General features: G+C 40.6%; 1 protein-coding gene across 1 annotated transcript in view; it reads left to right on the top strand.

Annotated features, from left to right (window-relative positions):
- Positions 1 to 296: 296 nt before the first annotated feature.
- NALCN (sodium leak channel, non-selective) overlaps positions 297 to 11,452 on the top strand; it is a gene marked incomplete at its 3' end in the record, with an annotated part of 335,842 nt that continues 324,686 nt past the window's right edge. The window contains exon 1 of the mRNA XM_064371774.1: positions 297 to 314. Within this exon, the coding sequence (XP_064227844.1) occupies positions 297 to 314 (18 nt within the window). The remainder of the gene's footprint in view (positions 315 to 11,452) is intronic.

The following is an 11,452-nucleotide window of genomic DNA, read 5'->3' as shown; positions in this document are numbered from 1 at the left end:
ATGCCTACCACATAACATTTTGTGATAAACAATTTTTCTTTGTTTAGAATTTGTCTGGTAGAGGGAGCTTCATACAGTTTTTTCTTTCTCTTTATTTATATGCCTGTGTGCATGAGTTTAAATCACTGGTCAAGAGTTCCTTGGGGATTTTCATATCTGACTACATGGCAAGATTCCAGAGCCAAAGTAAAGCTTTCAGGGAGTGGGAATGAGTGGGAGGATGTCTCCCTGGGCATGGTGCTTAGGAGGCCAGATTTCCCTAAACCGGCTTTGCTGGAAGCCCTGGGAAACCTCAGATGTGGTCTGCTGTCCAGGTACACTTACATGGTGTGTGGGGCGGGGCGGGGGGGGCTGTCAATTTCTGAATGGACTTTGTCTCATCCTCACGACAACGTATTTGAATTTTAAAGGAAAATGTCAACCTGTTTAGAAAACTACGATAAGTGTGAAGGATGCATTCATTACTTAACAACTCCGGGGTGAAACTGGAGGTGAACGTTTCACCCTTTCAGACTCAGGGGTGGAACTAGTTCTCGGTACTGTGCACAGTCAGACCTCAGGCTCGCACGCTGGGCTCCCGGCCTCCTGGCGGTGGACTTGCGTGTACCCCGCGTGTGCCCGGCGGACCCCTGTGCACACTGCCGCTGCCGTGCTGTTAAGTACGAAAGACCCCCGAGAGGAGCTGGCAGATGAGAGCCCAGCTGTTGCTGTGAGACCGCCTGCGGGCAGTACCGACCCTGGCGCCCGCCACCAACTGCGGCGCAGCCTCCTCCGCGGTGCCCGCCCTTCGGCATCGCTGCAGCCCCTGCAGCAAAGCTACTTAAAAATTTTAAATAAAATAATCATTTTTTTAAAAGGCCGGAAAACTCTGGCTTCGACCCCTCCCCCAGCCCGCCCGGTGGCGGCGCTCAGTGACACCGCGAGCGCGAGCCGCGGCCCCAGCCGGGCCGAGCGCGCTGCCGGAGCGGAGCCGCGGTAGGTGAGGGGCCCGCATTCCCCGCCCGCCTTGGGCGCCGCGCCTGGCACGGATTCCGCTTGTCACCCACTGTCGCCGCCGCTGCCGCCGCCCGCGGGCACCATGACCGCTCTGAGCGCTGGGGTTACAGGTTGGTCACCTCCGCCGGCGCCCGGGAGGCTGCGGCGCGGCCGGCTCGGTGCCCTGCGCCCGAGGCCCGGGATGCGCGCCGGCTGGTTCCTCGGCAGGGCCCGGCCAGGAAGGCACAGGGGTGCTGGGGGTGCGAGAGGGTCTGCGGGTGGGGATCCTGCAATGGGGAGGACTGGGAAGGGGCGCCCCGACCCGAGAGCGCGCTGAGATCCTCGCCGGCCTGGCTGGGGCGCGGTAGCCGCGATGCGCCCTCCCTGTCCCTGCGTGTGGGTGTCGGGGGCGCCTGCTGTGGTTTGTGCGTAGGCTGGCTCGGGAAGCCCAGGGCCGAGGAGACCTCAGGCCTGCCAAGCCTGGGCATCTAGCAGGTGTTGGGGGGCAGGTGGCTGAGGACGAGGCCACTGGGCATCACGACAGCACTGCACCTGCCCCCTCCGCACCCGGCCGCTGCCTGGGTAAACCTCTGGCCCAAAGCGCAGAGTTGGGGGCAGCTTGACTCCGGCAGGTCTCCCCGGCCTTGCCCCACCCCCATGCTCCTGTGGATTGCTCCTTGCTAAATGTCCCTGATGGTATTCATTGGCCTGGTTAAGGAGCCGTCATTAGGGTGGTCACACCGAACGCAAAGCAGTGTCCTCAGCAACACCATCTTGTCACTGAATCTTTAAGAGACCAGCAAGGATTGCTTGGCTGGGATCCCTTGGGGGCCCAGATCCCAGATGGGGGGTCATCTTGCTGACTGAATGTTCCTCTTTCAGGATGGTATGAGAACTCTGAATTCAGACCCTTAGTGCTTGAAATACCATAGGATAAATCTTTCAGTTTCAGGTACAATTTTTCAGAGACTGTATTATTAAGGATGCATGAAAATACACGCTCACTTTCAGGCCTCAGCAGGTTTTACTCTTAATCTGGTGTTCGTCTGGTCATCAGCTAGGCCCCACTGCCCTGGTGGTGAAATGTGGGTTGAGGACCAGCGACCTTCGTGTTAGTGGTTGGTGGGCAACACCTCTAATAGGGGATCAAAAATTAACAGGTGGCGATTTTGAAAAAAAAAAGATTTGTATGTTCATAACTACAACTGTGATTTGATATGGCCTGGGAGAGGAGGGATTTCACTATGGTAGTTACCCCTGAGGCAGATGAATTGCAGGAGTGGCTTTTTACGTTCAAAGATCAGGTTTCCACAGTTCTAAATAAAAATCATGGCTTCCCAAACCTCTGCAACAACAAACATTTACTCCCTAAATGGCTGGTTTTCATTCTGTGTGCCTTTCTAGGGTGGATTTTTCATTCTTCTGTAGCATACTTTGACCTAGCCATTGCTAAAACCAGACAGAGTGAAGACAAAATCTGGCTTTGAAGAAAAACTTAAAAAGTGAAAAGGTTCAGTTAGATCCTCTTCTGTGTTCTTAGAAGACGTGATCTGTTTGCAGAATAAATGTGCTGTCACTGAGGACGGTGCTAAAATCTCTATAAACTCCAGAAGAAATCATATCTCATAAAATAGTGGCAATGCACTTATAACTTTGGATCGGACTTGCAAGATATTCAAAGGAGAAAAAAATGTACCTTTAAAAAAGGTCTACTCAAAATAGTGTCATTTACTTGATGTTTAGTGAACTGAAGAGTTGAGTAGCATTTTCTTCTTGGTGGGTATGGCATTTCTTTGAAATGGGTTCCAGTTGATTTTTTTATCTTTCCTGCATGCTATGTATGTGCACAAATGTACATTTGTTTTATCATCATCAATGATGTTCAGATAATTTCAGAATCCCATAGCTGTAAAAATTTATCCCAGGGTCAGAGTCACATGTGGACTTCAAGTTTGTGAATGAAAATTCACTTCTACACCACTATATCCTAAGATAAGCTAAGGACTGGGTGGTGAGTGAGGAAAAGAGATAAACCCAGAACCTAAGAATCCTTCAGGAAAGACAAATATGTTAGAAGGTGGATCTACAGTAAGATGTCTTATTTTCTAGTTTTGGCTCAGGAACTATGATATTGAGTTTAAACATATTAAGAATGGTCCCCAAGGCCAGGCACGATGGCTAATGCCTGTAATCCTAGCACTTTGGGAAGCCAACGCCAAGGCAGGCCTATCACTTGGACCCAAGAGTTCTACCAGCCTGGGTGACATGTTGAAACCCCGTCTCTACAAAAAAAAAAAAAAAAAAAAAAAAAATTCATCAGGTGTGGTGTTGTACAGCTATAGTCCCAGTTATTTATGGGGCTGAAGTGGGAGAATCGCTTGAGCCCAGAGAAGTCAAGGCTGCAGCAAGCTATGGTGGCACTATTGTACTCCAGACTGGGCAGCTGGGCACAGAGTGAGGCCCTGTTTAAAAATTTAAATAAAGAATACACCTGCCCCAAAATGGTATTAACATTTTAGAGCTTCACTCATGTTATACAGTTCTTACCTGACCAGCACAAGCTTTTATCCCTTCAAACTCTATGCAAATGCTTAAATATTTTAAATGGATTTTATGAATTTTAAAGTAACCAAAGTTGATAAAATGATAGAGGAAAAAGAATAAACACCTTAGTTTTAACAACCAAAGACAAATGATCACAATATCTGCATCTTTTCTGTAGTCTTTTTAAGGGCTTGACTTTAGGTAGTTGTAGTCATGGCATGGTAGAACTTTTCTACTGTTTTTTTCATTGACTATTTATTATAAACATTAAAAAATATTTCTATATAATTTTCTTACTTAAAAGTTGTAAATGGCTATATAACACCATATCCAGTAAATACAGCCTCATGTATATAACCATATCTCTATCAAAGGACATTTGCTGTTTCCAGCTTTTCATCATTATAAACAGTGTCCTAATAGATGGTTATAATGTAGAGATTTATTTCTATTTTATGTTCTTCAGGATATATATCCAAATATGTCCAAATCTATCTATCTATCTATCTATCTATCTATCTATCTATCTATCTATGTGTCTGTCTATCAGTATCTTGGCTTCCTGAATAATTCAAATTATAATTTATTTACAACAAATTTCCAATAATTATGTCTTTGAAAAAAGAAGTATCTGAATTATTATACGGATATATGTATGCCTTCAAATTGATTTCCTCAAGAATTCAGATTATAATTTTAAATACGTTGCTTAATCTGCTTTTGAGATATATCTGCCTTTTTACAAAAAGTGTTTGTGGATCACATTTCCTGTTTTACAGAAATAAAAGAAGGTAACATAATAATTTGGATGTTTGACCTTTGTGCTATATACAAACTTGATCTTTACAAAAATCATCTGAAAACCAGATGATAAAATATACCTTTTAGAGTAAAACCAAAATAGGAATACTATAAAGGTTCAAAGCTGGGGAAAAAAAAAAAAAAGTCAATGCAAATTCTTTTAGAAAATTGGCTGTTGTGTTCAGGAGTCTAATTCGGCTTTTTGCTTTCCCACTCAGACTTCCAGTAGATGATCAAAGGAGCTTATATAGTGAGAAATCTATACCCCCACAGGTAAAGAAATAAGAGGGTCTTTCTAGGCTGCAGAATCCAAGACTTTTCTGATGGATTCAGTATAGATGGAACAGAACTGATGGGAAAAACTAAAGTTCAGTTCACAATTTCCTTTCTAAGAGACGTGTACAAAAATAAGGAAGACAAACCATGGAAAAGACCCTTAGTATGAAGGAGTGAAGGTGAAAGTTGGAAGTAGGCATTTGGTAAGACAGAATTGCTTGCCTCCTGAAGCAATTTCTCCATGAGGTCCCAAGACAAATGCAGCCATACCAAAATATGCTCTGAATTCAGAGACTGACCCCATAGGTCAAGGGTGGGGCGGGTGTGAGCCTCCGCAGCAGGAGTGGAGGAGAATTAGAGGTAGGATAGACCAGAACAGTGAAGCCAAGAGAATCGTTTATGAAGAGATCAAGAGTGAGAATTATTTCCAATTATTCAAAGAGAGATGAAAAGAGGACATTGTTTGGAGAGAGGATAAGATAGATGGAAGACAGCCAGCAGAGACACACCAATACATGTTTTTCCTGACAGAGAGGATCACAGCACAAGGAACACAGCCATGTTTTAAAGGAAGATAAGATCCTTTTTTTTTCTTTTAGATTAAAAGCAATCTAAATATTCAGATGAAAATAGGTCATCATGTACCAAAACAATTAATAAAACTTAGCCAACATCTAGATATAGCCTGATAAACACCTTGGATTTGAAAACCAATGAAAAGAAAATTATTCCATGAGCATTCTGATCAAATGCTTAAGAAATTACTTATCCATAAAGAGAAAATTTAGATTAATGTTATATTCTCTCTCTAAAATTATCAGCAAACAGTAAAATAATGTCCTGAAAATCTGTAGTCCTGAAAAATATAAGAAGACAATTCTTGTATGTTGTAAATGAGTCAAAAATAAAAAAAAAATTAATAGGTAAAGAAATACATACTAGGTAAATGATACCAGTTTTAAAAAGGATGAGGTAGAAGTGTGTAAATATCAGAAAACAGTTCAAAAAATTGTGTGATTAAATGAGAAAAAAAGACCTTAAAGTCATAAAAGTTGCTGTCTTTAATACAATTATAACTATAAGCTTCCTACATATATCAATGATCAGAGAATTCTAGTATGCACAGTCAAAAGTATGATGCTGGCCAGGTGCGGTGGCTCATGCCTGTAATCCCAGAACTTTGGGAGGCCAAGGCAGGCAGGTCACGAGGTCAGAAGTTTGAGGCCAGCTTGGCCAACATGGTGAAACCCCATCTCTACTGAAAATACAAAAAGAAAAAATTGCTGGGCGTAGTGGTAGGCACCTGTAATCTCAGCTACTCGGGAGGGGAAGCTGAGGCAGGAGAATCATTTGAACCTGGGAGGCGGAGGTTGCAGTGAGCTGAGATTGTACCATTGCACTCTAGCCTGGGTGACAGGGCAAAACTCCATCTAAAATATATACATATTCCTTTCCCTTAAAATGAGCATTATGTATATATGTGTGTATGTATGTATGTACATACATACATACACACATATATACACACACACATATATATACATACATACATATATATACATAATGCTTATTTTAAGGGAAAGGGAGGGGGAAACATGCCCATAGATTCAGTATCTTTTTAAAGGGTTTGTGACCTAAAATGGTATTGGGAGTCAGAATTTCATCTTATGAAGTACAAAAAAAAAAAAAAAAGGAAGGAAAGAAAGAAAGAGGATAAAGTTTTAAAAGTGAAATCATGAATGAATTCACTATGACGTAGATAAGCTCTAAATCTGATAGCAAAAACTGAGAGCTACAGCATTCCAATCTGGGAGGAATATAGATCTATAGATATCGTTAGGGTAAGCTGGAATGCCAAGAAATTGGAATGACGGCAAGGAGGTTAGTGAAGAAAGTCATTGGAGAAATTGGGTGTAAAATTCTAAGATTGAAGAACTGGAATCAGATTGCAGTAATGGAAATGAAGAGGTGAATGGTAAAGATTTATCCACAAAATCTAATGCTAACACATCTTGGTGACTAAAGGAAGAGAATGAAAGGGAGTCCTAGGCTAAAAATAATTTCAGATCTTCAAGCTTAGGTGAATGTGGATATCTTTGCTGGTATTCTGTTATGTCTAGTTAGAAGAAAGTGTTACTGCTTTATCTTTCAGTTGATAGTATCTACAGAGTACATCCTTTGCTTTGTTCTCTTTTCTAACTGTTCTCTTTTTATTATTGTTTTGAAATTTATCTGAGATTAGTTCCACAGGCAAAAATCATTTTGCTTCCTTTCTTTGAAGACATTGAATAGCAATTTAAAGATATAGTCTAGACTAGAAAATCATAACAGAAACCCCAACAAAAAAACAAATATCTGGCCAGCCATGGTGGCTCACACCTATAATCCTAGTACTTTGGGAGGCTGAGGTCAGGAGTTCGAGACCAGCCTGGCCAACATGGCGAATCCCGGTCTCTACTAAAAGTACAAAAATCAGCTGGGCATGGTGGTGGGTGCCTGTAATCCCAGCTACTCAGGAGGCTGAGGCAGGAGAGTCACTTGAACCCGGGAGGCGGAGGTTGCAGCGAGCAGAGATCGTGCCACAGCACTCCAGCCTGAGTGACAAGAGTGAGCCTCTGTCTCAAAAACAAAAACAAATATCTTAATTATCCTATTATAAAACAAAAATTTAATTCCTGTGTACAATGCATATTCCAGTTAGCTGTTTTTTAAGTAAATTCTGAAGATCTCTGAGGAAAAAGGAGAATATACTATAAATACATACAATTATAAATATAAATTTTTGTCTCAGACTAACATTTTGCCTATGTTGCTTATAATTAGACTCTCTTGTTCTTTTCCACACAAAGAGCCCTGACGATGCAATGTGAACTCTCTTAAGTGTTAAGTTCTCTTCTGGGCCTCTAGGCTAGTGATGCCTCCTTAGTTTGGGAACAGTGATGAGAGAGGTGTGCAGGAATCACCTTAAGCATGTTTTTTAAAAAATACAATGTCCTATTTTCCACCCTTAAAGATTCTGATTTGGTATGTCCAAAGTGAAGGAGGCCTCAGCTTGAGTGTCTTAGTTAGCTTGAGCTGCTATAACAAGTAACACAGATCAGGTGACTTAAACTCCAGACATTGGTTTCTTATAGTCTGGAGACTAAGAAGTCCAAGGTCAAGGTGCTGGCTGATTCCTGGTGAGGGCTGTCTTCCTGGTCCACAGACAATTTAACTACCTCCTCTGTTCTTATACATTCACTAATCCCATTCATGGGGCTCCACCCTCATGACCTCATGACCTCCCAAAGACCTCGCCTCCAAATATATTAGAGGCAAGAGCTTCAGCATACAACTTGAGGAAGACAGAACCATTCAGTTTACAGTGTTGCAATATTTCTAAATCTTCCTTGATAACTCATATGTTAAGCAGTCTTTAGGAATTACTATTTTAAACCATCCCCTTTTGAGCAAATGTTGTGGATTTATATTGCAAAACGAAACAACCGCAAAAACAGAATCTCCCTTTGATTTTCTGCAATATTTAAATATAGTAGCAAGTTTTGAAAACAACTGTTTTAAACCATCCACCTTCTTTATCCAAACTTTAGAGATTCATATTATAAGATTAAGCAACCACAATAAAAATAAATAACCCCTTTCTGGTTTTCCATAATATATAAATGACAGTAGCAGGTCATCAAAATAAAACACCCAACACTGGATAATTAATATAGAGTAGGAGAGACACTTAGCACAGAGCAGGATGGTGGTGGCCAGGGCTGGGAGGAGGGGAAGTGGGGAGTTGTAAATTATTGGGTAGAAAGTTTCAGTTATGCAAGACGAGTGAGTTCTAGAGATCTGTGTGATGACGTTGTGCTTGTAGTTGACACCATTTTATTGTGAATTTAAAAATCTGTTAAAACAGTTCTCATGTTAAATGCTCTACTACAACGAAACAAAATAAAACATACCGTGATGGAGGTGACAAAAATACAACCTAGTTTCCTCTCACACTGCTTGACAGTTTTAGTTTGGGCGTGTAAGGTGCAATGACAAAAGGGTATTGGGGCATTGCGGTGTGTACAGAATCCCTTTAGCAAACCCAATAGCTTTTAAAGGTCAAAGAAAATTCAATTTTCACGATTTAAAAATGAAACAAAACAGAATTCTTGGAGAAACAATGACAGCTTTGGAGTAATTCTAGAAAGAGCCAGGAAAAAATAACATGCTGCTTTACTTTGGGAAATAGACTCATAAAAACTGTGGAATCATTTTCTATTTCTAATCAGTGCATTGACAAAAGGAAAACAGAAGAAAGAGCCTGTTTTTGGAGATGTTTCTTTGAAACACTTGGCTTCCCCTGTGTGGTCATCACCTTGGGTAGCCCTTGAAGTCTGCTGGGACTGGACCATGCATGTAAGATTCTGGTTTTTGCAGAGCTACATCATGATTTAATGATAGCCAAGACATAGATGAGTGAGTACTCCAAAAGAAAAGTGGCAGATGGCATTTGGAGGAGAGAGAAAGAGGAAGAAAGAAAAAGAGAAAGAAGAAGAGAGAAAACTAGGCAGCCAAATTAAGACCTTGAATTTGTACAAAATTAGATTGAAAATCAGCCACAGGAATCCTCTACTTGTATGGGGGGGGCGGGGACCGCCATTTCTGTTGTGGAGACAGACATTGCTGCTGTGATGCCCAGGGGGTGAGATTTTTGATATCTTAGTTCTCCTGCTAACGTTCTCTGCCGTGTTGCTGGGGGAGACGCAGGACTCCAGATTAAGTTTAAGAGAGAAAATATAGAGCTGAGCAGAGGCCAGATTACAGGAAAAGATGCATCCAGCCCATTGAAGTTCACGAGCTAAGGATACCCAGAGGAGAGGCTTGCTTGTGCTGGCCCGGAAGGACTGGCATTGCAAGTCTAGTAGCAGGCATCTCTAATTTGGTTTTACTACTTAGACATGGAAGAGGCAGGAACTTGGAGACTCCTGTCTCTGTTTTCTGGGAGAGAAGACTATTCTATTTACAAAGCCTTGGAAAGGTCAGACTAAAAGAAGACATGGACAGCAAAGTATTCCTGGGGTGAAATCAGAAAGACCCGGCTCCCTTGAGATTTATCACAGCCTAACCATGTGACCTCAAGCAAGGCACTCCTCTCCAAACTCAGCTTCACCTGTAAAATCAGAATAACAGAGAAACACTTGCCTCATTGGGGCATGGTGAGAAATGGATAAGAATTAGCCTCACACACAATAAACCCTCGGCAATTGTTAGCTGTAACTTGTTTCTACTGACATTTTTTTAACGTTTTACTTGTTTTAAAGAAATTGTGAATAAAACACATCATCTTTGTGAACATGTACAAAAGTTCATGTTTGTGAAATGTACAGATGTTCTTAAGGTTAAAAAGTGCAAGTCAAATTCTTCATTTCTCTCCCTCCCTCCCTCTACCTCTGTTCTCCCAACAAACAGACTACTTGGATTCTAAACTTGCTTCCATTTCATGTGACTCTGGGCATGTTTGCCTCCAGTTTTTAATCTGTATAGTGGAGATAATACTAAAAACAACTTCAGAGAGATGCTAAATGTTTAGAACAGTGCCTGGCACAGAGTAAGCTTTCAATTATGTTTGTTCTCATCTTTCAAGTTAAAAAAATGAATACATAATGTCTAAACTTGCTTCTATTCTATAATTATGCACAGTAGTTTATGGACCTTCATTCTACCCTAAGAAATGATCGATGTATAAAAATCTGAGCAGTGTCAAGAGTACTAATCACTTTTATCATTGGAAGTCACTTTGGTCATCATCTATTGCAAAGTCAAGTCCCAGACAGAGCAGAAATCTTTTCTGCAAACTCAGAAATGTGTAGTTATTCCCTCTGAGAGTATTCATAAAGGAGCTCACCACCTATCAGGGTATTCCAACACATGTTGATTGGAAACTTGTAGAGTAGATGTTCTTTTTATTGAATAAACAGTCACCTCTTGATACACTTTCCACAGATAATTTCTATTTATTCTGCATTTTTCTTGCTGAAAGAACAGAGAACACTACAAAACAAAATCATAACATCTGTGTTGTGGGCTTTGGATTTTGAGTATGACAGAAAGACTTTCTCAATAAATACCTTTTAATTGCTTTCACACAATCTCTGCAGAAAAAAATCACATACATTCTTTTAGCCATGTATCATGGGTGGAATCTATTTTTTTTTTTTTTTTTAGTTTTCACAGTCTTAGCATATTCAGTCAAGAAATTTCGAGACTAAAACTAACTCTAGGAAGTGAAGAAATCTGTCACTTTAGGAGTGGAGGAATCTGTCTCTTCACTACATGAGGTGAGATTCTCAAATGAGAGTTGGTAAATATGTTTTTCTAATTATTTACCAAATTTAGAGAAAAAATAATGAAGGTATACTAGAATATTTCTAGGATTCACCCTCAAGGAAAAGGAAATGATAAATGGATAATACCTTCAGAAACCTGAAAGGGCCATTTAGATAGATTTAATGAGAGGTTTGATGATTTTCTGCCAAAAAAATTAAAATGAGATTTTTAAAAGTATGTGGTGAGAAAAACCATAAAGTGAGTCAGATAATAAAAATAGACTCAATTTCAGGAGATGAAAAATGTCTGTACTATTTGCACAAACAATAATTGATGCCAAGAGTTTGTAATCACCAGGCTATATGATTTAAATATATTGAAAAAGTCATTTTCTTTTTTCCTGTCCATTCTGTAATAGACTTAATTTCTGATTCAATAGTTCTGTAAGGCACATTGTCTTGTCTTGTCTCTATGCCTAAGTTTCCTCATCTGTAAAATGGTTCTTACAAAAATTGAATGAGATAATTCATATTCTTTTTTTTTTTGA

Source organism: Aotus nancymaae, unplaced genomic scaffold, assembly GCF_030222135.1.
Source record: "Aotus nancymaae isolate 86718 unplaced genomic scaffold, 86718_ANA_hifiasm-v0.15.2.pri h1tg000161l, whole genome shotgun sequence".
Taxonomy (NCBI): domain Eukaryota; kingdom Metazoa; phylum Chordata; class Mammalia; order Primates; family Aotidae; genus Aotus; species Aotus nancymaae.
Note: the sequence above shows the minus strand (reverse complement) of the source record. Positions and strands in the feature narration are given on the sequence as shown.